The 25,959-nt window shown below is 38.0% G+C and overlaps 1 protein-coding gene across 1 annotated transcript; it reads right to left on the bottom strand.

The window, feature by feature from the left end:
• Nucleotides 1-170: 170 nt before the first annotated feature.
• TMEM182 (transmembrane protein 182) lies at nt 171-24,390 on the bottom strand. The gene is made up of 5 exons (XM_416920.8): nt 24,066-24,390; nt 23,592-23,691; nt 22,252-22,350; nt 13,071-13,208; nt 171-1,621 (listed from the first exon to the last, which is right to left on the bottom strand). Exons 1-5 carry the CDS (start codon nt 24,204-24,206, stop codon nt 1,398-1,400), a joined length of 702 nt encoding a protein of 233 aa, XP_416920.4. The 5' UTR covers nt 24,207-24,390; the 3' UTR covers nt 171-1,397.
• Between the last annotated feature and the right edge of the window lie 1,569 nt (nt 24,391-25,959).

Below are 25,959 nucleotides of genomic sequence, written 5' to 3'. Positions count from 1 at the left end.
ATACATAAGTAGCAGGGGAGGCTGGAAACCTTCCAATCACAAAAGCTCCTGAAATTGAAGCAATATCCAATCTAGCTTACCACATCTTCTAGGTGGGCACTCCTTTCCTGCCTTTTAGTGATGCTTTTAGTATTCAGAACAGCTGTGGAATTAAGCATTAGGAACGAGAAGAAACCAACATGCAGTCTTTATTTTTCCCCATCAGTCCCATTGAGTTATTGAGTTACAAAGTGAAAATGAACACACTCTCAGATGGATTTAATTTCAGCTTGGGCCCAATGCCAGACAAACCAAGTTTCCTCATAGTTAAAACACCACCCTATCTTTTCTATACCATGCATACAGTCCCATCCTCACTCCATCTTACATACACGTACCAAGAACGAGCTACTCCTACAATACAGAACCAAATCTCCCTCCCATGCTGCCTTTGCTTGTCTTGCTGCTTTCCAGGGGATGACCAGCAGCCAGGCCAGATCTGATTTGTAATGCAGATTTTTAATATTTAAGAAAATGTAGGCTACGTAAAACATACATTTTCATACTCTGGGTGTTACCATCATAATAAATCTTTCATGTTACATCACCGGAAAATGTTTCTGGGAGGAGCCAATTATTCCATTCAGAAATTAAAACTTGATTAAAATATTAAAGCTATAATTCAAAATACAGTTTTTGGCATAACGTCAACTAGTGATTCAGGTATGGTATTTTTGGCTTACAAAATCATGCAACAAATATGGATTTCAGAATACACAAGTATACAGCTTTCAAATGCATACAGAAAGGAGAAATGTAACAGAAGCAGTTAAGCTTTTACACGTACAGACAAGCACCAAATTGCTGTTCACTGCAATTGTCTTCTCTCTTGCCCTCTTCCCGTGGACTCTTCATGAGCAACTGCACTCTATTTTTATAGAGTGCAGATGTTTGCTTGTGTCAAAGCTAAGCCAAGTAGTGGAAAACAGGAGAGGAGGTAGACTTAATTCCTGTGTTTGAACATTTGTTTTCCCTCCATCTTGTACCATTCTCCACAAGTAGAAGCACATGATAAATACTAAAAGACAAATATATAAAATGTTGATTTGGCCCATTTTATGTTGGGCTTTTGGTTGCAGAATATTTTTGCCTTCCTCTGTTTGCAAAACTGCAAAAATGCTGCAAATAGTACAGTATGGAGAATTGTGTGCGTACTCTCTATAGAATTAAAAGCAACAAGAGCGTAGTAAAGGTGGCTTCTTCCTGTGTTGAGTTTTGTGTCCTTTTCTGTTAAACACGTAACAGAAGAAATTCCGTAAGTGTGCCTGCATACTTAGGATTGTCATAATGGTAATGATATATAAAATTGTGTCATGAACTTTCATTAGGATTCCTATACTCCCTTCAGCAGTGTATGACTAGTCTGAATTCAAATAAATGGCACGCCCTACCAACAAGAACAGCATTCCTGCTAATAAAGCAAAAAATACTCCTATTGGAGCCAGCATGAAAGACCAGCCATAGCGTACATAAACAGCAAAGTCTGGGCAATCCATTTTTTTCATGTTTGTGTAGTTTTCAAGATCAGCCATCGCCTGGACCCAGATGACATACATCACGACTACCAGTGAAAACAAGACACCTGGAAAAGAAACATCCAGTTTTAACAACAGAGTGTGAGACAAATGCTGAGTACGTTTACTGGTTACAGTAATCCACAGTAATCTACAAATCCATCCATGCTTGCGGCCGCTCTGCAAGGCACAGTCAGCCACTACTGGGAATGTTTTGCCCTTGGCTTCTTCTAACAAGCTTCTCTATTCCTCTGCCTTGCTTCTGATTTGCACTGAAAGTCACAGTCTCATGGCATAGGGTACATTTGGTTTTGGTGTGCAGACTGTGGCGCAGGCATGTTTGAGGATAAAATTCACTGCTTTGGGTTCAGAGGCCAGAGAAAGTGAAAGGAGAGAAGGTAGGATGGGGTGACCTGGAAAATAAATTCTACATATGCTTCCCATACTCTGATATTGTTTCTATCACAGTCTTTTGGATGACATAAGAAAAACAGTAAGAGGTAGGAAACCTTTCTATTCTCATCATCTTTCTACATTTTGCCTCTTTTTTAATGAGAAGCGCTTTGTTTGGAATATTTGGAGTATTCTTATCAAGTATTATGCAGACAAATTCAAATATATTTTACTCAAAATCTTCCACATTAGAAAAGAAGTTGCTGGTATAGGGATAAAACCCAGTAATAATGAAGTAACCACTATGAAGCAGACTATTAGTGTCAACCTCAGAGTGGATACAAGAGTTTCCTGGAATTAATCCTCTACATAATTCTCAGCCTTCTCCCAGCCACTCCTCTGAAAGGCCTTTGGATTGTATACACGTGATAGTAATAGAAGCACGTCTCTACAAATTTTGTTAATCTCTTTGTTACTATAAACCAGAAGGAGATATAAGATGAAAATGCTTTCCAGAGTATCAGTTACATGCCTAATATTTTATTTTAGTTTAGAGGAATGTAGACGCTTAAGAAAGGCAAGCCTGAAGCACAGATGCTCCAGCAGAAGATCCACTGGGAAGCTGAGGGCATGTCCGAATTTTTTGCATGCTCCAGCCTGTACCCACTTGCTCCATGAGCTTCAGCTGTCGTAGCACATGGAATAGCAGCAGGGCCATCTATTCCAACATTAAAATATTAGGGACATACCACCTATCTTTTCCTCCGATGACACTTATACTTCATTACAACCATAAGGCAATGCAGTACCTCTGGGAACATTTACTGCCAAACCTAAATCTAGAGGCTGAAGAGTAGCAGAGTACAAGTCTAAGGTAGTTGATGTCTCTTCCCAGTCCTGCTAAATACTTACTACAATGCAGCCCTGAACAAATGTGACACTTGTCACAAAATCCACAAATACGCTTTGTAAGTATCCACAAAGAGGCATTTGTGGATCCAGATCCACTCATCCAGGTATTCTTTCATGGTTCCCATTCCTTATCTCCACCCTGAGATGCTCCCTCATCACTGCCTTTCCCTGCCATTGCTATCCACTTAATGGGGAGCAACAGGAGTTGTATCAATCCCCCATTTGCTTCAGGCAAAATCAGACAGGTTGGTTTCCACAACTGATGATGGTGATCTGTTGACATTCTTGTTGTTTTATTGTCAAAATGTAATAAGTTTACATTCTGGACATCCTGAACATTTGACAGGTGAAAGCTCACAACTCAATGTTTATGATCACTGCCTTTTGAAGCCCATGAAAAAATAAGCTGAAGTAGTTAACCTGAGGCATAATCAAAGCATGACTGAAGATCCCAAAGGATTTGCAATTTTTAAGAGACTGAAAGAGAAGAGAAAAACTAAAAAGAAGAAGGGGGCAGGCACATTTCCTGTCTATGAAATACAGTAATATATTTCCAGGATTACATTTTTTGCACGGGCTTGAATTCTTAACAAAGTTTAAAAAATAAACAACAAAGGGAAAAACCCAACCCTCACCACTCAAAGACATACATTCAATTTTGGAAGTATTTTACCCAAGAAAAACTTAATTTTGATGGTACTTAGTGCTACAGTGGTATTAAACATACAACTGTTGAAACAATCAGAAGGAAGGATCAGGGTCAGATGTAAAAAGAAAACAGTAAATTAAATTGAGGACTCCAAGTAAAAGTCAAATTGAGCAGAAGATTCCTGCCTACAGATAATGTAGGCAACAGAGGCAAATTAGAACAAAACAGAGCCTATAAATTTTGATGCAAAAAGTGAAAAGATTCTGAGCTAACTTCATAAAAGGAATTATTAGGCATGGAGTTTGTTCAGTGTTTCAAAATGTCAGCAACAAAAAAAAAAACGTCCCACAAGCAACACAATTATTTGGAAAGATACATCAATAAGATGGAAAACTGCAATCAAACATCTCTTCAGATGGCTGTGGCTGTTTCTTTTCAAATGTGCACAGTCTTCAATTTATCCTCCACATTAGGCAACCTTAATCCAAACGAATAATAAGTACAGAAAGCAGTGATGTATATGGCCTTACTATGGCGTCAGGTATGTACAAGGCCTTGAACATCTGGAACACTTTTGACGTCCAGCACCCTGGGCAGACACGAAGATAAGCAGCCCAGTATTAGTACGGAAGGATCAAAACAAGAGTCTTTGAGAGGTGCTTTAATCTAAAAAAAGGGCACCCCTTATTCTTCAGGCAGTCTGAAGCAACACCTCAGTGGTTAAACTAGAGCCGACTCCACATAGGTGCAAAATAGCAAGCCAGGGCTGCCAGTGGTAAAACAACTTCAGCTAAGCTGAAATCCATCAGGTGATTTCACAGCAAGCTGCTAACACCCGTCTGTGGCAAATTGCTGGGTATGGAAATTTGCTCAAGAAATGTATGTCAAGCAGAGATAAATGTCCTTTAAAAGAGAAGAAAAAGGAGCGGAGAATATGTAAACCTTCTTAGTTAATTAGGCACTGAAAGAGTATTTAAGGGCTCTCACTATCTACTAATGGAAGCTAATTAGTAGGTATATTGTTCAGTGTTTTCAAGAAATGTCTTAAGCAAAGGAATCAGGCTAAGTAAAAACTGGCCAAGTCGCATTGGCTCCAATAGATTCAATTTGTTACTGCTCATCTTGTCTAATTTTCACAGATTTATGATTTCATGGCAGTTATGCTCTTATAGGGGAGCTTGCTGAGGTTCCTCTATGTTACAAATGGTTTCCCTTACAAAATGGAAACAGAAACATTTTTTCACAAATAGACCCTTCGTTTTGTCAGTTTGGTTTTGTTTCCTGAGATGTGAGAGTACATTAGAAGCAGTGGTGAGAACAGGAAAGCAGATCATGCATTATCACTAATGCATCTGCTGAAAATATTTGATGTTTAGGGCCAGGGGCATTGCTTCCTTCCTATCCATTAAGCACTTCAGGTTGTGCTTAAATGTGCAAGTCTCTGACTTGAAGGGTTTTTCCTCCTGGCATCAACACTGATTGCATCAAAACACCCAATTCAAAGGCAAGTTATGAGCTTAAAGAACGGTTACTACAGTTTGAATATTTAGCTGGTTGTTAGATTCTAAAAGAATTATGTTTCTTTTCAGAAGATATAACTTCATGTCAGTTTGCATTGTCTCATTTTAACAAAACTGATGTTAACTTCAAGAAAAGTTTGAAAGAGAAGCAGTATCAAAAACAGAACATAATTTGTTCAGTGGACTGGGTGGCACATAAGATTCAGATGCATATAACATGAGGTATCTTTTGAAGACCACAAGACATTAATGGGGACTACACATTATGAACTGTAATAGTCATGTCAATTAGCAGTCACTACTTTATATGCTGTTTACAAAAATGCAAAAGTGTAGGTCAAAAGTTGGGTTTATATCTGTTTTGAAGAAAAAAGAAAAGGAGCCATAGAAAAAAAAAAAAACAATCTGAGATTCAGAGGTTTTAAATATTCAGGTATTGTTCTGGCTTTCAAAGGAGATTTGCCTCTCAAAGCCAGTGCAGATTTCCTTAACACATAACGCAGGAGTTAATAATATACATCCTTCTACTGCCTGTCCATCCTGCAACCATGTACATATATCTACACTACTTCTGCAATGCTGTGCTTTTGTTATTCATACTAGAATCATAGAATCATAGAATTGTTTGAGTTGGAAGGGACCCTAAAAGGCCATCTAGTCCAACTCCCCTGCAATGAACAGGGACACCTACAGCTAGATCAGGTGCTCAGATTCCCACCCAGCCTGACCTTGAGTGACCTTGAGGGATAGGGCATCCACCACCTCTCTGGGCATCCTGTTCCAGGGCCTCACTACCCTTATTATAGAAAGCTTCTTCTTTATATCCAGTCTAAGTTTCCCCACTTTTATTTTGAAGCCATTTCCCCTTATCCTATTGCAACAGACCCTGCTAAAGAGTCTATCCCTCTTCTTTCTTATAGCTTCCATTTAGATAATGAAAGACTGCTATCAGGCGTCCCTGGGGCCTTCTCTTCTCCAGGCTGAACAGCCTCTGCAATCTCCTCCTTTCCTCATAGAAGAGGTGTTCCATCCCTTGGATCATTTTTGTGGCCCTCCTCTGGGCGTACTCCTAGGTCTGTGTCTCTCCTGTGCTGACTCCACCTCAGGACGCAGTACTTCAGGTGAGGCCTTACCAGCACAGAGTAGAGGGGCAGGATCACCTCCTTTGCCCTGCTGGCCACACTTCTTTTGATGCAGCCCAGAATACGGTAGGCTTTCTGGGCTAGTGAAGTACCATTCACTGCAATGTACATAAACCAAAGGCATTGTACTAATGACAAAATCTTACTGAAAAATCATCTACTGTGGTCTGTGCAAGTGTTTTAAACTAGCTCACTGAAAGATCACATAGTCACAGAATGGCTGAGGTTGAAGGCACCTCTGAAGGCCATCTGGCCCAATCCCTGCTCCAGCAAGGCTACCTAGAGCAGGGTGCCCAGAGTCCAGGTGGTTCCTGGAGATCTCCAAGGAGAGGATCCCACCACCCCTGGGCAGCCTGTGCCAGTGCTCCATTATCTGCAGAGCACAGAAGTGCTGCCTGGTGTTTGGAGAGAGCCTCCTGTGTTCCAGTTTGTGCCCACAGCCTCTTGCCCTGGCATTGGTCACCACTGGGAAGAGACTGGCTCAGTCATCACTGCATCCTCCCTTCAGGCATTTATAGACAATTATGAGATCCCTTTAAGCTTCCTCTTTCTGCCTGCCTCAATATATGTGCAGAGAATACAATATTTTTGAAGAAAAATCATATATTGCTAAAAGTTGAAAAATAATCTATTTCTTTACATCATCCCCAGTCACAAGATTTGGACTGAATTTCACTGAACTGCTGGTAACTCAGAAACATCAGCCATACTCATGCAAAACTAAGGAGAGATCAGTTATACTCCTTCCTGCTGGAGAGTATTTTCTTACATAAAGTTTATGCTGCTTGTGGAGGACAACAAGGAGAACCCTTTTATTTATATAACTACTGCTATTCCATCCTTCTTCTGTATCCACAAGTTTGACTCACCAGCTTGTCTCTTTCCTTCAGAATATTAGTCATGCCAATAATTGAGTAAGCATCCATTTCAACTTTAATAAGGGACGCTTGCTCATTATGAAGGAGAATATGCTAAAATTAGTATATATTTATTCTGGGAAATCTATTCCTACACTTTTGTGCTTGCTATCATGAACGTCATGAACTCTTATAGCCAAACTCTCAGGCAAAAGTGCTGAAATTAAAAAAAAAAAAAACACACACACAAAAAAAACTCAATTTCAAAAAGCAGATATTTTTAGGAACAATGTGTGCTATGATGTATTTCTACATTTTCAGCACTTAGACCTTTTCCATAGCATGCAGGTGTCCATTTGCCCTTGGCTTTTAGTGACTATAAAATAAAACAGCAGTTGCATGACTCAGGAATGATGGGGAAAATTATTCCTAGAACGTGGAGTATGTCTGAGAGAGATTAAGACAAGTAAATACTTCCCCCCTCCTCCCTTTTCTTTTTTTTTCCCTCCATTTTGCATTTTTTTTAAGAACACATATGTTTGATACACGGCTCTGTGCAGTGTGATAAGACATGGACTTCTCTGAGGTCACTCATTTCAGTCTTCTGCTTTTATTCTTTTGAATTTGTTTCAAACCAATACTTTTGCATATTGCAGAGGAAAAAGAATACGGAACCTTTAGAAATGTTTATGAATTCAAGAGGCAGTTTGCTGGCCTTTACTACTTATTCTTCCCACGTAGAAATGCCTTTCACTTGTCAATGGTGAATGGCTGTTTATGGCATGAATCTTTTACTATGCAGACACAAAGACAACAGGTGCTGGAAAGAATGATGAGAGTTTTAACTTCTGCCTAGAAGTTTAGAACTCTCACTTAAGAAAAACTTGCACAGCTATGTGTATGTATATATATTTCAATTAATTTTTTTTTGTCCCTGTCCTTATTATAGATCCACCTGTTTTGACCTCTTGTGACCTTTCTTTGAAAAGTGCTGTTTACATTCTACTCCAAAGTACATGCCGAGGATCCCACTTTTGAGTTATGAGAGTTGGCACGTATGTCTGAAGACAGATTTTCTCCTCATCTAGGAGCTAAGAATAAAGGTTTTTCCTCTTTTGGCAGGAAGCAGAAATTTCTAATCTTGCGTCTTCACAAGGGTGTGATTCTCTAATGTTCTGTGCACACCCTGAGGTCTTGCTTTCCTGATATCAGTACAACAGGAAAGCTTTAACCGCCATCCAGACATCTTGCAAGAACAGCCCCGGGATAATCTGGATTTTACTGAAGACTGCTCTAAGTAATTAAGTTATAGAAACTTTCTCTTCTTTTCCTATGACATGTGAAGAAACCATGGGGCTTCTCAGTTTGCACTAATGTAGCTGCTTTTGCTCCATACTTTGATGTTGAAGACATGGAGATGAGGTTGCAAAGAGACTGCTTGAGTCATTGACTGTGGTACTGTTGAACTAATATGTGGTTTTTTTTCCCACTGGCATAACATATCTAGTTCCATGTGCAAGCTCAGGTGAAATTTGAAAGCTGAACATGGAAATCTGCTAGTCAATAAGCTGCCACAAATGCTAGTTGCCTGTGCTTCTTCATTTAGTAGTTCAGAAGCACTGATCAATAAAAGAACTTTGAAGACTTTCTTAAATATTGAGATGATCAAAAGGCAGCTCTGTGACTCTGCCGCAGATCAGGCATGAGAATTTCTCTTTGAGTCATTTTTCTCGTTTTCTGAAGCCTAGTTCTATGACACTGGAACAAAAGCTGCAGAGGCTGCTTTGTCATTGGCGTATAACCCCTTGCAGCTCATCCACATGGGAACCAGTGATGCTGGCAGTGAGACCTCCAGTCCTCAAGTGCATTCCTAGGGGGCACTGAGAGTGAGAAGTAAGGGCATGGGTGCCCAAGTGATGATGGTCTCAAACCTGCTGCTCAAAGATTTGGGCAAAATGTGGCATGCACGATGCATCAGCTCTTGCCTTTGTGGCTAGTGTTGCAGTCAGGGTTTAGGCTTCTGTATCCATGAGACCCACTCTCAGAGACATGAGGACTACTGGGGTGAGAGGAGATCCATCAGAGAGATATGAGGACTGCTGGGGAGAGAGGAGATCCATCAGACAAGGCAAGAGCAATAGATTCAGTAACCTTGTGAGAAGAGCTAGAAACAAGGAACACTGGGAGATGAAGCTCAAAGCTCACAGATAACTGATGGGAGGAGAATGGAGAACATATGCATGGGACAGAATAACGAGGGAGGCTTATTCACTTCCACTGAGAAGGCTGCACAACTCATACTCCATCTCAAATGCCTGTACACAAACAAACTCAGTGTTGGAAAAAAAAGCAGGAGGAGTTCAAATCCTTGCAAAGTCACCTAATGATGATAACAACATGGTCAGGTAGGTTGTATGACCAAAGTGCTGCAATGGCTGGATACAGATTCTTTAAGAACAAAAGGCTAGTAAGATGGGGTGGGAACAGGATCTTATTGGTTAAGATCAGACAGGTGGCAAAAAAAAGGTAATCATGGTGGGCATCTCATACAGGCCATGCAGTCAGAAGAACAAATGGACTAAAAGAAGAGTTACTAGTTCTCACGAAGCACTCGGCAATCTCAGAATCTACTATAAGGGCAACACTACAGAGTGCAAGCAGTCCAGGAGGTAGCTGGACGGCATCAACAATGACTCTTTCAGATGTGTTTGGAACAAACTAAAGGAAGTAGTATGCTGGAATTGTTACTCAAATAAGAAAAAGCTGATCAGGGATATGGTAGATGGTGCTAGCTACAACTATAATACCATAAAATAGTTTAGTATCCTAAGAGAAATGCAGCAGGTAAGCAGGACATTTAAGAGCCAGAATTTCAGGGAAACTGACTTCAGCCTGTTCAGGGAATTGGTAGGCAGGATCCTAAGGGAAGTTATTTTGAGAGGCAAAAGCCACCTTGAAGGACAGAGGGTCCTAAAGAACTGGCTATTCCTCACCGGCAATTTCCCTAAAGCACAAGAATGATCCCTATCAGTGTGCAAGTTTTTAAGCAAGGTCCAGCAAAAAGGAAAGTCAAGCTCATATAGAGCCGCACTTAACAAAAGCACCATCAGCAGCTCTGAAAGTACTCTTATTGCCCTTTACTCAGCACTTGTGACAACATATCTGGAACATCGTGTCCAGTTTGAAACTCGCCAGTGAAAGACTGATACTGTTAAACTGATGACCACCAAAATGGTTGTTAAGGGGATGGAGGACAAGAAGAGGCTCAGGGAACTGGCAAGTTTTAGTCCAAGGAAGAAAACAGTCCTTATCTTTCTAAATGGAGGTATAGAGAAGACAGGGGATAAACTCTTCAGGGAAGCACACAGCGAAAAAATTAGACAAAATGGTCACAAGTTGCAGCAAGGAAACTGTCAGGTGCACACATGGAAAAAAATCACAAACAAACTGGTCAAAGTAGGACAAGTACTGAAAGGTGTTGTGGATTATCAACTAGTGGATATTTTCAAAACTTGACTAGATAAGGCTCTGTGCTGCCTTATTTTTGAAGCCAGCCCTGCTGAGAATGGGAAATGAAACCATAAGAGGTTTTTTACAACTTAAATTTATTCTATGTCATTCGGGATCTCTGCTTAGGCTCTCTTCCACAGCCTCTGTCAAGTGCTTGTTAAGGCAAATCATTCTTCTTTAGCAGAGGTGAGGTGAACTGTCCATACCCATTTTGTCAATTAAGATTGCAAAAGGATACAAATACTTCAGTCGAGTAGTAGCTATTAAAATTGCTTCATCTTGCATTTTTCCTTAAAGACATACAAAAGTAGGAAAGTGAGTAGTCTTCCTATCTTCCGCTTTCAGACTTTCACAGAAAAAGCTGTGGTGACTAACTTATTTCTCAATAGCCTACTTCCAGTATAACTGCTAGTTGTACTTTGGCAGCAAGACAGCATGGACACCTTGGTTGTGTGAGTACGCTGACTTGTAAGAAGAGCTGAGAGCATCAAACTTTTGGTTTTGTAGATGTTCTGAGGTTTTGAATAGGATAATTATATTTACAGTAAGTACCTTTCCCAAGCAGCTCTGTCCTACTGGTTTGATGGAGCAGATGCAGAAGAGCTGTCAGGATCTCTATCTCCACATCCAAGCTAAAATATCTAGTGTTAGACTAATGGGTCTTGTACTCTGTTGCCACCACTTTCTTTTGGGAAATCATAGCAGGATTTTACTAAATGTCCTTGCTTTTCAACAAGAAAAACAGTAATATTTTAAATAAAAGAGCTCAATGAAGCTGGAAAAGAGACTAGAAAACAAGACTTAAGAGGAGCAGCTGTCATCTCACTGTTCTACAACTACATGAAAGGAAGTTTCAACAAGGAGGGTGTTGCTTTCTTTTCTCAAGTAACAAGTGATAGAGTAAGTTGTGCTAGGGGAAGTTTAGATTGGACATTAAGCAGAATTTCTTCACAGAGAGCTTGGTAAAGCATTGGAACACGCTGCCCAGGAGTATGCATCCCTGGAGGTATTGAAGAAATGTGTGGTTGTGGCAGTAAGTGACAAGGTTTAGTGATGGGGCTTAGTAGGTCAGGCTGATGATTTGACTTGGTGATCTTGAAGGTCTTTTCCAATCTAGATGATTCCACAATTCAAAAATATGTTCATCTGAGCTACCTTCAGAATAGCTCAGCCCCTCCTCCAGGATGAAATTAATTGCCAGCTAGAGAACTTCCTCACTGAAGTTTTGACATTTAATGACTATTGTTATTGCCTCCAGCAGGACTCTCAGGGAAGCCAAGGGTGACTAGCTTAGACTTGTAGAATCTAACTCACCTAAATTAGGGGAGGCTAACTGACCCAGAGTGAAGAAAGCACATTTCACTTCACAGGTCTCCTTGCTAGTTCCTGGTGTTTTACCATTTCCTCCCTTATAGTCTCTGCCACTTTCTAGAGACAGCAGAGATTTTCAGAGATTACAAATGTAGCAAATGAGCAGGACTTACAAGAGCTTTTCATTAGCAAATCAGTGACAAAAAGTAATGAAATACCTTAGAATTTCCAACAGATTGTGAATATTTTTCCATGTCTTTCAAAAATGTGGAGGAGTAATTCCCAAAGGAGCAAATGCAAGTATTCCAGAGTTTTTTCAGCAACAATATTATAAAACACTTCACATTTCACTGAAAGTCTTCTAAGAGGAAATTATGATCTTATTAGCATGTGTATGTAGATATGCAAGGTGAAGTAGGTAAGCAGGTCAGTAGGTCAATAATGGAAGTAGAAAAAGAGTCCAAGCCTTCTGATCTTGATGTGAGTGTTCTGCCCCCCCAGCAACAAGATGCATACAAACTAGGATGGTCATGAGCACATATTGTCATTTATATCCTAAAAAAACTATTGTCTTATACATCTTCCCAGACTCGTCAAGGTTAACAGAACAGTGCCCCAGAAAGCTGGCTGTATCAACTCAATCCTGGGAGGATGCATCCTACAAATTATGTGTGGGTTATGAGGAAAGAGAGAATTCAGTTATTTACTGTGCTGTATTCACTGAGGTTTAGAGCTCCCACTTACTCATATTTGACAACTACTTTGTGTACTCCAATCACATACAAAACATGTCTCCTATACTTGTCATGTGAATATGCTGCATCTTTCAGCTTCTTCAGAATCTGCCATTACCAACTTCATTGCCTTTGTGTCACTGACTAAAAAAAGCTCCTTAGCAAAAGCTCTTGAGAATCCTACAAGGCAGCATCCCTAAATACACATTCCTTTTCCTGTTCAATAAGTAGCTTGAAAATGCAGTGATTCCATGAATGGTCCTGGACTTTTTACTTTTTTATTGTAATCAAAACGTAGGTTTCTGAATGGCTTCAGATAACTGTAGGAAGAATTGTAACCAAGGCAGGTGCTCCACAAGCCAAAAGACAGAGGCAGAAACTTCTTTTTTTTAACCATGATTGTATAATTTTTTGTTACAGAAAATGGGGAGAAATATTTCATCCTTTCTATTCTAAAGCCTTAATTGATCGAGCAAACAATATACTCACCAGCAAGGATGTAAAACCCTCCTCCTGCTTTGTATAGAATGTGGCTGGCAAAAGGAGCTGCACAGATGATCAGGAAACTAGCCATCACAATAGTGATCACTCCCAGGAGCATAAGAACTGTCCAGAAACCTCGATAAACTGGAAAAAAAGGAAGAAGAAAGCATATCACACTTTTTAGAACATAAGTTACATATCTGGCTAATAAAGATTTCTCATTTCTACTTTTCCACTTATTGACAAACAAAACATTCATTCCATTATGCATGTACATTATATATCATGTGGATCAAAGGAGCTTTGGAACCCAGTTCCTATCTGGTGATCGTGGAAAATAGGGTTTAAGTTACCTCAAATGAAGTCCACCTGCTTAACATTTAGACAGTGACTTGAAAAACAGTAACTTGGCAAAATTTATGCTGTTTAGAAAACGGTGTACTGAAGTTGCAGCAATCATTCCTTGGGGTATATGATTGGACAGGCTGGATCTAATTGTTTTACCAAAATTCACTGGGAGAAACAGAGAACTGTAATGTTTTGACTCTCTTAGTGCTCAGATCCCACTACCAAAAGCAATCTGTAAAGTTCTCTATAATTTTCAAGTACATAATTCTTATTAGTTTACATACAACAGAAGGAAATCTAAAGCAGGAAAGAAGAGAAACTTTTTTTTTAAAAAAAGGTAACTTTAAAAACAATTTTTAAACCAGGCTGTTTTTGCTCTAAAGTTCTTTTTATTTTATGAGAATTTGATGTTTCAGAAGTCCCTGCTAGACAGTGCCAAGCAGTGCTTAATTAATGGATGCAGCTGGCGATAAATGAGCCGAGAGTTTTGTGACATACTCTGGCCAAAAGAGTCTTTCTAACAACTATTTTTTAGCTGCTTAATTGCACATCCATTTAACAAAGTCATCATTTTACAAATGCTACAAGAGTGACATAAATTTCTCCCATGAATTTAAAAATTGGTGCATTAACAGAACCCATTAGTAAAATTATGAGTTGCAAAGATCTCCATCGTCAGTTCTGAAAATCTTGAAGCGCTGACAATTCAGTCAGTGAAAAACATTTCCACCCAACTGAGGGAAAGCACATAAGCCAGCTGGCATGTCAGAAAAAGTGAGTCACAAAAGAAACTGCCACTTATCGTTTGACAGCACCTACTTACTGTTATAGCAAAACACAACTAAGTAACTATTATACTGGTTCATATCCTGAAAGTTTCAAATCCATCCTGCCTGCTAAAGTCAGCTATTCTGGAATAATTCAGGTTTGCTCTCATCTGAAATCTGAAGGTGAACTACGTGTTATCAGCTTGTGCTTCCCATCAGTATGTTTCAAAAATCTACAGTTTTCAACTTGACTGGCTTAACTCATGTTAAAGTATACATCATCTTGCTTATCTTAGCCTTGTTTATGTATGTGCTAGCTAGATCACATTCACCACATCACATTAGCCACACCTTTAAAACAACATCCTTTTTAATCCAGGCAAAGATTCAGAGACATAATTTTCTGCCACACTGATCAGCAGATTTGGGCATAGGGAAGATGAATGTGTCTGAAATTAGCTGGCAGAAGGGATAAAACTGTGTTTTGGTTCATATCCAATACAAGGTTTCCTTCTATGTAAACAAATAAGTAAATAAATAGTAGGTGAGAAATAAGGCTCTGGTTCAGCAAAGCAGTTAAGTGTGTGTTCTGCTTTAAGTACTCAAATTCTTAAGGGATTTAGGAATCTGTTTAAAGTTAAACACATAGTTTAATGATTCACTTGATGCAAATGGACAGTGAATGGAGGCTAGAGAAAGTAAATCTCTTAAATCCTTCAGTCTTGGGTCTTTGAAGCAATTTCATATAATTTTACTCATGGGAGTACTTTGTTAAGCTTCATTGCAGTCCCCAAGTCCATGGGACATTACTTCCTCATTTAAAACCTAATACTGCTAAATCAGCCTATAACCACCCAACTCTTTTACATGGATGGCCCAAGGTACTTCAAAGTCATGCTACATCACAGGGTACATTGGCCAAAATGAACCTTGAAAAGGCTTACTTCAGTATCATTATGGTCACTCACTGAAGTTATACAGTAGTGTTTCTATTTTCTGAGATGGAAGAGAACATAAGCTCCTACAGCATTATGAAATTAGTGTGCAGTTTCATTATCTGCTCTTTATACAGGAATCTTTGACATTTGCTTTTAGTAAAATTTTACCAGAAAAGCTTGATTTGCTCAAATATTTCTGAAAAATAAACACAAAAGGAGTACAAATATAAGTGATGAAAAATTGTTTAAACCTCTGTGTGACTATACAAGAGATAAGCAGTTTCTCTGCTCTGACAGAATAACTATTTTATGCATTATAAGTGAAATACTGATTTGACCTAGCTATCATCTGACATAACCTTCCATTGTATTCCTCTATAAATAAATATTTTCTCTAGAGAATTGTGGGGATATTCTGACAGTCCTAACAGTTGTGTATCCAGCAACTCCATCATTAAACATCAATTAGAAAATAAAGAAGATAGGTAAAAAAAAGTCTGCAGAGTTCCCTGATATATCTTTTTATGCAAAATCCTACCCCCACAGTCTACAAGACATTAAGGTCTTTTGTGGCACAAGTCCAAGGAAACATCTTAAGAGGTCCTGGAGTGTGTCCAGAGGAGGGCAATGGAGCGGTGAGGGGTCTGGAGCACAAGCCTTATGGGGAGCAGCTGAGGGAACTGGGATTGTTCAGTCTGGAGAAGAGGGGGCTCAGGGGACAACTTATCTCTCTCTACGACTGCCTGAAAGGAAGCTGTGGTGAGGTGGGGGTTGGCCTTTTCTCCCAGGTAACAGAGACAGGACAAGAGGTGACGGCCTCAAGTTGTGCCAGGGGAAGTTCAGGTGGGATGTTACGAAAAATTTCTTCTCTGAAAGAGTGGTGAGGCACTGAAACAGGCTGCCCAGGGAGATAGTGGGGACACCATCCCTGGAGGTGTTTAAGGAAAGGGTAGATGTAATTATTAGGGACATGGTCTAGTGGGCAATATTGGTTGTAGGTGGATGGTTGGACTAGATGATCTGATAGGGCTTTTCCAACCTTAATGATTCTATGATTTACTAAAGGAGTTAAAAGGCAACCTTTTTTTTTTTTTTTTTTTGCAAAGAAGACTTCACTTCATATTCAGACAATTTTTGCTTAGACCAGTTTCCCACGTTCTCTGTTTAGATGAACAATTTCTGTGGGGCTAATAATACAAAATTACAATGTCGCCCTATTAATGTCAATAGCTTAGCTGGCATAAATAGATGAACAAAAAAGAGCTAGTTAAAATATGCCTACCTAATAGTGAACTTTCTAAGTCAAAGGCTTCACTGCTCTGAGACTGAGGTGAACCATGACAGCTAAAAAGCACCAGAAAATGCTGCTTTGAATTATGGTTCATTATAGCCCCTGAAAAGGAGCGACACCATGATTCAAGCAGTCTGCTTCAATAAACAGTTGTTCAGTGCACCTATACAAGATGTTAAGAGAAGTTTGCACCATTTCAGGTATCACTGAGGTAGTTCATAAGACTGCCCATTTTCTGGACAGACAACAAGGAAAAAAGGTAGCAGGCACTAAGTAAATTTACTTCACAGGTATGTCAGAATTATCTACCTCAAGTAAGTATATTATCCCAAGTATTTCCTGCAGTGGAAGAAATAAAGTATAAGCATTACCACACAGTCTGAAATAAACATATTTGCAGTGTTAACCTTAGGTATCATTGCTCTATGTTGCAAGAGTGCTAAACAGAGAGATGTGTAACTTGTCTTGGTAAGCTGTCCCTTCATCGGGGTACAACATTTGTCTTGGTAGTGACAGGCAGGCCTAAAAATAAGACAGTACTTAGAGGACAACAGGAGTACAGCTGGTATGCTTGTCTTTGAGCTCTGCACCTTCAACCTATATGCTGTGGGAATAGTACAGCTGCAGTATATTCCTTCAAAATTTCATGACCTGTAATTTTGCCTTGCTATTGCTTTTCTGCAAAAACATCCTAAGTCAGATTCTTCTGGAGACTTCTGCATCATTTGAAAAGTAGCCATAGTACTGGGTTTTGAGTGAGGGAATGGATTATGGAAAAATAGTTGAGTTATGAAAAGGCTCCTTTTCTTATATAGTGGATCCCAGATCTGATTATAAACTCAAGCCACAGTTTCATATTTTAAGATGTTACTAGTGCAAGGTGTGAAAAAGAAGCAATAATACATTTGAAAAATTACACAGTCATGCCACCTAAAAGGCACAGTTTCTATGTGGTTGCAACGCACACCTCAGAAGTTACATAGCCAGCTATTCAGGAACAAGCTTAGCTCATGACACCATGTGGCACCCATCTACTACTAGAGACACTGACATCAATCTCACGGAAACATATCACATATTTTATTGCCCTTGCTGGCTTCAGGTGTTTCAAAATCTCAACAATGGAAAAGACTTGGCCCATACATTTTTTATGGCTAAGAACTAAATCAAAACAAACAAAAAAAATCTGCTTAATATTGAACATACATTATTAAGCCCTACAAAGCTGAAAATCTTTTTGAAGCATGTTTGTGTGAGTACAGTGCTTCATTGCTAATAATAGTTGAAATGACTTGGAGAACTTGCCATACATTTTCACCGATAAATTTAAGTCCTAAAGTGAACCTTTCCTGTGATTTGACTATACAGGGTATTCTAGAATATGTTTACTATTTAATGTAAGAGATATCAAAATACTTCTGACGACAGGCATCAAAATACCACCCACAATATAAAGTACAACAAAATGTAAAGTGCCTGAGCTGCTCTAAATCAGGAGTATCTTCTCTGCAGATAAATCACTGTAAACGAGATCACAGCTCTCATCAGAAGTGTGAGAGTCAACACAGCAAACCTTGCAGAACTGTTGCAGTTTCACTAAGTACCCTTTACTATCTCTTAGTAGTAATAATCTTTTTTTTTTTTCAAATAACCTTAACAGTAAAACAAATATAATATTCGCAGTATGAATATATTGCTTTTTTAAATACTTCCTGCTTTATTACTGCTTGGTGGCTGGGGAGTTCTCCCTCAGTAAATGTACTGTGTTACAATTCTTCATGAACAATTATATGACCATCTTACATAACAGCACTTTTTCCCCTAAAAATAGGCTACTTCTAGCATTTCACTAGACAATTATTATTTTCAGATTTCACTGCTGATACTTCATAGATTACTTTAGGTTAATTTTAGCCCAGTAACAAACGTGCCAATAAACTTGGTAACACTATTATAGATGCAATAGTTGCTGAATTTCTCTTCAGTTCTATAAACATTCTGTATTGCACATCATATTAGGAACTACTTCAAGCACTGGCAGCATGCACGAGACTGGACAAAATAAGATATAAAGGCAAGGAAAAATGTACCAGCAGCTACAGATCAGAGTATTAAACTAAAGTGCCGGAGCCCTCCATTAAATGGCTCCAAATGTAGCTTCAGGAAGCACTGAGGCAATTTACAAAGTTAAGAAACCACCATTTATTTCCAAATAAACTCTGGAAAAAAAACACCCCTCAAAAATAAAATCAATGACCTGAAGAAGTGCTAGATCTTGCACCTCTTTTTCTTAAAAATTATCACACTGTAGACAAACAGGACTGCTTGTATGAGTAAGGACTTCAAATATTCTTCAAAAACAGTCCTAGTGTTGTCTGGTAGTACAAGAGATTTTTTATAAATGTGTGAGAGCCTTGAATGTCACTGTTAAGTAAACCAGGGATGTGATACCATTAATTAATTTAGCTTGCAATGAGTTTTTATTTAAGTACTATACTATTATGTTTTCAAAATAGCGTGATGGGATAACTGATGTGATTATACATATGTGTATGTATGTATATTTTAGAATAATATATTTCAAATAAAATAAATAAAAGGTCACTACTCTGGTACTTTCACTTTATGGTCTAACTTATTTTTTTATTTCTAGCTTTTAGTCTGTTTCACTTATGTTTGTGAATCATCATATAAATGAATCTGCTGGTGACACAATGAAGGGCTGTCTGTCTGCTTAATAGCTGCACACTGGAATGGCTGTCACTATAAACCACTGTAACGTCACAGAAAGCCACTAGAGATGGGATTCCCCTGACTTCACTTACATTTCTATTTCAGGTTAAGACTAACAGCATTGCCTGCAAATTTCTTTAAGTCCATTAACTGTAAATGATGGCTAGCACAACCCTAGATTGAAGCTTACACTGCAGGTAGGTAAAGTCCTCCTCTCTCCACCATGATACTTAACAAAACTAGAGCATGAATAAAGCCATAATATTTGAGATTAAGATACAGAAAACTGCAATTTCAAACTACAGTACTATCTAACCCTTCCAAGAGGATCATGCATCTCACAGTAATGATGAAAGGAAACCAGAGACATTAAAATATGCATTTGAATAAGACTATAACTCTTTACACCATGAGCTCATAGTCTAGCTCTCCTCACTAGGTTGAACCAAGCCTTTTGAGTAAAGCATACTAACACTTTAGACTTTGAGGTCTTCGGTGTTTGAGTCTTTTGAGAACTGTCACATACACACCTTAAAACCAACGTATGAAAGGATGTAAATAAATTAAGAGAGGATAGATTAAGCTTCTTTTTAATTATGTCTTAGAAAAAAAATCTGAGCCAAACTGTTACTGATACTAAAGACAAAGGAGTTATTGCAATAGAGAACTTGGTCCAGTCACTCTATTCAACATTCATCCAAGATTTCATGGTTCCTCAGTAAACTTATATTTGCCTGAACTGTTCTAACTGGATGGTAACATAGCATTCCGGCTACAAGCCACAGTTGTGTTTGCACTAGGGGCTTCAATTAAAGCCAATTTGTTCTGATAAGGTCCCACTGCCTCTTAAGCCAAACTGTCTGTAAAAGAATTCACATGCCTTTGCTTTCTGAGAAAGTTCTCTTAACAGAAGACTTGAGGTTTTAAGAAAATTGTGTTGTACGTACACATTTGATTTCTGTAATGAAGCTTAAAGCTTTTTATTCAGCTGTTTATTTTTCAGCAAATTGAATATTTTTTGAGATGACAGCACATTTGTGCCTATACACTCCTAATTAAAATAAGACTTGAGGGTCTCTCTAAAAACAAAGTGAAAAATCATTCTGAAGAACTAAGCGTGGTAAACTACTTTTTTTATCTGAAAAGTGAATGTTTTGAGAAAACTATGATCCACAAAAATGGAAATATTCTATCAAGATACAGTAGCAGAAAAAACAAAACAAAGAAAAAAAAAATCAATAACCCCAATTTCTTGGTAGTGCCCTTTTTTTATTGAGAATTTTTAGATGCAGCCGTGTGGATGTACAAGTAGTTGACAAACCATTTTTCTGCATGAAATCAAACGGAGGGTTTTCACCGCTGTCTTTTACAGAAAAGGATTTCCTCCACTGTGAATCAAGAAGGCAATAACTCTCAGTATTTCTTAATTTCTGTAGATTCTGTGAGGTTTTTAAATGCCATATATAATGGGCAGGCCTGACGAAATACAGTAAAGGAAAACTGAGTGTTTGAACTAACAAAAGAGATGATGATATAACTTTCTTAATAAAAAGTTGTGAAACATTCTTAAACAAGTATACCTGCTCTAGTAAATAACTCCGTTTGGATGCTGAAAATGAACAGGAGGCATAAAAAAAACCTCTTCAGTTTTAATGAGATCCAAAGCAATCCAACTGTATCTATTTATACAGCAGAAATGGCTCTGAATATTCTCTACCTGTGCCAGCATCTATAGTACAGTTTTGTCTATTTTTAATCTCCTAATATGAAATATAGATAGGAAAATTATATTTGAGCAGTGGTTCTTTTGGCAAATATTAACTAAAATTAATTAAACTTTTGATGATATTCCTTCTCCTTTCTTCTTCTTTGTTTGTCCACTTCTATGTAATCATGCAATATGATTTGAAGATCCTTTGTGAATGTATGAGTGCATGGTTGAATACCAACTCCGTCTAGATTATTAGGAGCAGATGGCTCTGTCATTTTCAAATGAAAAGATAAACTGTTCTAGATGTGCTCCAACATTATAAATTAGATCTCTGACTCTGAATGGTAAGGTATGAACTCTTCCTGGACAAACAGTTCATAATTTCTAAAGATTAACAGAACTGTTACCAACACAAATTCTTTTCCTTCTCATTTTTGCAGCATAAAAAATGGATTAGGAAGACACTTCAAAGTTAGCAAAGGTATAATTACAGCTTCAGGGATCACTTAAGTCATTGCGTCAGTAGGCTCAGATACAAGCAGCATTCATACATTACAGGTTATTTTAAAAATTATATGAAATAAGCATCAGAAGTGATAGTCTTAAAAATACATCTGCATTAAGCCCTTGATCTGATGAAATGTGACCAATTTTTTGAGTAGGAAAAACAGAGCTTTCCAGAGCTTTCCTTTATGTATGTATTCAAACACAAGATTTTCAGTGCTTTGTATCTTACATATATATATATATACGTATGTATCACTGTTACTGTACCAGAGTTTCTCGGTGTTAATATCTCAGCTTAAGATAGTAAATATTTTCAAATATTAGAATTTAATTCACAGAATGATACTTCACACTACTACAGTGTTGGTTTATATTATTCATGTATGGCACATGATACTCAGTGTTAGTGTCAGTGGAGAGAAGCTGGTACCTCCAGCATTCAACACAGTATATCTGAGTTAGTTGAATAAAATTAAACTGTAACAAGGCCCCTCTCTTCATTTCTCATAAGATGAAAGTGCAATACATTTCCATGTGATTATTTATTTAACAAGAAACCATTTAATTGGAATACATGAAAAGTAGTAATTGTTTAAAGCATTCATTCTAAGGAAGATACTTTTTATTTTGAAAAAAAAAAAAGCATGAAAAGGAAATGTTTCTGCTTATAGAAATGATTTCCATTCTGCCATCATACTTAAAGCTATCATTTAAGTGCTTTGCTAAATAGTGTCTTAAATATGCATGTTGTAAAAGTCTGAGAAGTACGAAACACCAAAACTCTATAAATTAAACTGCGTGGAGAGATAATGCAGTTCTGCACTGAAGCATCTGAATTGTTTTCTTGAAATTACGGGCATTGTATCCATTTGCAGCCAAAAAAAGTACTTACTGACTGCAGAGTCATAAGAGGTTGAGTTGTGTTCATCTCGGATATGAGGAAATGGTGAGAGGTAAGCATGTGTACAATTCTTAGAAGGTGACTGGTTGGCTAAAAGAAAAAGAGAGATCATTATTAATATTTTACTGCCTTAAGAATTTAATACCCTAAGACTGTTCTTCAAATAGATAAACAGAGTTTCATAGGTCAAGATTCAATGTTCCCTCCTAGTAGCTTTACGGTGAATTTTACTTTCGTAAGAGACAGCAGCCTTGATATCTAGCCAGGGATATTCCTTAAAGGGCAGCTCAGATTTGTACTACGGGAACAGTAAAGCAACCTGGTTGAAGGGAAGGATCTGGTACACTGCAACATATACATATGCTTTTACATGCATATATATTTTCCTATTTGTGAGGGTTAATTATTTCTTGCTCGTTACAGCATATCCCACAAAAAAAAAAATCTTGCAAAAGAATAATGAAAAAATATCTTCTGAAAGTTTACAGTCTCAGCAAATATGAGTTCAATCTATGGAATCAGTATGTTTATAAAAATATCTTCTTCCTTACAGTGGATGAAGTCTGACAACAGTTTAAATCACATTCTGATTTCAGATTCCTGACTTCAGAACTCTCCAGATATAAAAGAATGTTCACAACTACAGTGAACATTACTTTTGCTAAGTCCAAGCAATGTATTTAGCAAAATATGGGTTATTGAAATTAAAATTGTATGAAAGCACCTGTTTTTCACTAGTTGTGTTGAAACTTAGCAAGAAGGTGAGGGATAACTATGTCTCAGAGATGGGGTCAAACACAACAAGGTAAGTTTTGCGATCTTTTCTTCATTTGAAATTTTGGTGGCAAATACTATCTTCCAGAACCCTGGCACATATTGAAAGAAAAAAGGTTATCCACACATTTAGCAGGGAGTTTTTTTTTGAAGGAGAGGTGTCCTACACCATTCCCACCTTCTCACAGAACTAGCTGGAGAAACTGCAGGCAAAAACTTATGGACCATCCTAACCATGAAGCTCTTTTTCCCTGCTTTATGGAAATGAACAATCCATTAACAACATTGCAAGAGACTGTCTTGACAAAAATGGACTCTCAGTTAAGATGACAGGCTACTACTGAAAGAGTAAGCTGATAGTTAAACATGGATGATTTTGTCCTGGGATATCCTTTAGTACAGATTTTAAAAGTGTCGCTTTTGAATGTGAAGATAGATTAAGAACCTGATCACTGAAGACACCAAATGAAATTCAATGCTTCATAAGCACTAAAAAAAGCTCCACAGCTTTGAGATCCAACTGTTGTAGATAACATAAAAAGAAAGGTATTACTTACTGTACCAGAACTTCCACATGCTGGTGTTATGCTCTCTTACATTTCCACTAAACCAGCACCTCCAGAAGAAACCTTCATGATGAAAAGTGGCCTTCTCTGTCTATGAAAAGTAAAAATAAAAATGAAAGCCTTTATCATACTATTTTTCAAACAGCTGAAAGAATCAAGTTCAAGTGAAATTAAGATATTTAGGTAAAAAATAACACTATCACAGTGACACAGCCTGTCTGAACGTAGGTTAGCTATAGCCTGTCTATACAGTTATAGTTCCTTTGAAAGTATGTCTTATTGCAAAAGTAGTATCATAAAAGATGAATAAATTTTAGACTTGATTACAGCTGTTCACAAGAGGTTTTGAAGGTCGTCTTGTAAGCCTCCAGAAGGTCACAATGAGTATGTCCAAAAATTCATACAAAATTGAATTCTTACAAAATAAATACATCCAGGAAATTATAAATAAAAATCCATACTAACCCCAACATCTTCAGGTGCTTTTGAACACCTTCCTATTTCTGTAGCAAGAAGCCAATAATCGGTTCCAAATGCCACCAAAAAGAGCAAAACTCCTAGAGCTGCAAATAAACCTCCAAAAAATATCCCCACACTCAGTTTCATTATTGATCTTAAAAAACAAAACAAAACAAAACAAAACTTTTTTGGCTTTAGTTACTTAAGAAGAAAATTATTAGGCAAGTGGCTAGAAAGTAGTTTGGAGAGTACAGCTCATATCTGAAGAAGTTTCTCTTCGCTTGACTTTCTGCTGTGTTTCCCAATGCCCTGTGAATTGATTTGTGTCTCCTAATTCGTGTTCCATGTGGTTGGCTCAAGCCTGACAGATGAACAGGGCCATCTATTTTAGGACACTGATGGCAGAGCTTCATTCTGTTTCTCTGTCTGGGCGAGGCCAGTCAGAAATAGCTGACCTTCCCCTAACTAATCAGGGATTGACTTGAAATATTATTGCAGCTGGTTCATCAACTTCAGTGGAGCGGGAGCTGCAATAGCCTTGTCAGTCCATGCAAAATATGATAAAGAGATCAGAGAAGCAATAAGGGCTTCTAAGATCCAGTATTGGTAGTGAAAGTTTCCCTGGCTACTAGCAGGGAATGAAACACACACATCACTTTGGAAGTTACTAACAGGCACTTTACTAAATAAAGACTGAGATTTTTTTATGGAACTTTGAAAACATGGTAGCCAAATCACAGAGATGCCTTTGAGAAGTCCTGATCTGTATTATAAGTGCACTTAGTTTTAGAAATCTATACCTGTGCCACATCTCCCCACACTTGGTACAGAAACATTAATCTTTTTTCAAAAAGAAGACACTTTTCCACATGTACATTTTGGCCATTTTGGAAGGTGATTGGGCAACATATATAAATTCTAAGGACTCACTGCACAAGAAAAAGGCTTTTCCAACAATTTCTTGTCATGCCAAGCAGTCCTTCCTTAACATTTCCAGTGGACCACAGAGCAAGCTCCCGTAGAAATTCGTTGAGTTTACACCATGCACCAGATCCTGCATTCCTTACCCAGAGACATTCCACTGGCATTATCTATCAGCAGAGTAAATAATATTCCATTATCTTCCTACGCTGGGAAGTGCTGGGATTAAGAGAAAGATGAAGTCAGTTCACCCAGACTGGTATTCCAACTGCTAACGTCTGCTTGGGCAGTACAGCAGCATAATGGAGGAAACTGACAGAAGAGACTGATTCTACCCTCAATAATATCCAGACAAATGAACCAGAGATGTGTCCTCAGTGTTTTTGTAACACTACATTATCTGCCTAACTCCATATTTACAAGTTGCAATTCATATTCTATTCAAATTTGATACTAAAGTAATTCAACACAAGCATTTCTGGATTTTTTTTTTGACACTTCTGCACTGCCTAGTTTCAGTGTACACAAAACAGTAAATGAATTTCCAGTCAAACAAACTTTTTTTTGTCATATTTACTTTCCCTGACAGACAATGATGCAGTACATTTTTCTATACCTGAAGGTGGTGATCTTTGGAGAGTATGCTATTAAAGAACAATAAACAAAAATGTATTCAGGAAAAGAAGAAAAATATGTAGAATGCCCGGGGAGGAGGTGGAGTCACTGTCCCTGGAGGTGTTCAAGAAATGTGCAGATGTGGCAATGAGAGCCATAGTTAGTGGACATATGTGGATGGGTTGACCTTAGTGATCTTTTCCAACCTTACTGATTCCAGGATTCTAAGCATGTGGGAAAATAATGCATATTTTTGAACATGTTTTTAGGAAACAACTACTTGCCACTTAGAAAAAAAATTGTAGAATAAAACAGAACAAGAAAAACAAAAAAGTTGGATTCAGTGCAGGACTTCATTGTCCAG

The sequence above is a fragment of the Gallus gallus genome, chromosome 1 (assembly GCF_016699485.2).
Source record: "Gallus gallus isolate bGalGal1 chromosome 1, bGalGal1.mat.broiler.GRCg7b, whole genome shotgun sequence".
NCBI classification, from domain to species: domain Eukaryota; kingdom Metazoa; phylum Chordata; class Aves; order Galliformes; family Phasianidae; genus Gallus; species Gallus gallus.
This window is presented reverse-complemented; position numbering and strand designations above follow the sequence as displayed.

Excerpts from the sequence above, each read along its gene's own strand:
- TMEM182 (XM_416920.8), bottom strand. The coding sequence starts at position 24,206 with ATGAAACTGAGTGTGGGGATATTTTTTGGAGGTTTATTTGCAGCTCTA. Across the intron at positions 22,351-23,591 it reads CATGTGGAAGTTCTGGTACA|CCAACCAGTCACCTTCTAAG; the intron begins GTAAGTAATACC and ends TTTTTCTTTTAG. Across the intron at positions 13,209-22,251 it reads CTCTTATGACTCTGCAGTCA|TTTATCGAGGTTTCTGGACA; the intron begins GTAAGTACTTTT and ends CTTTTTTTCCAG.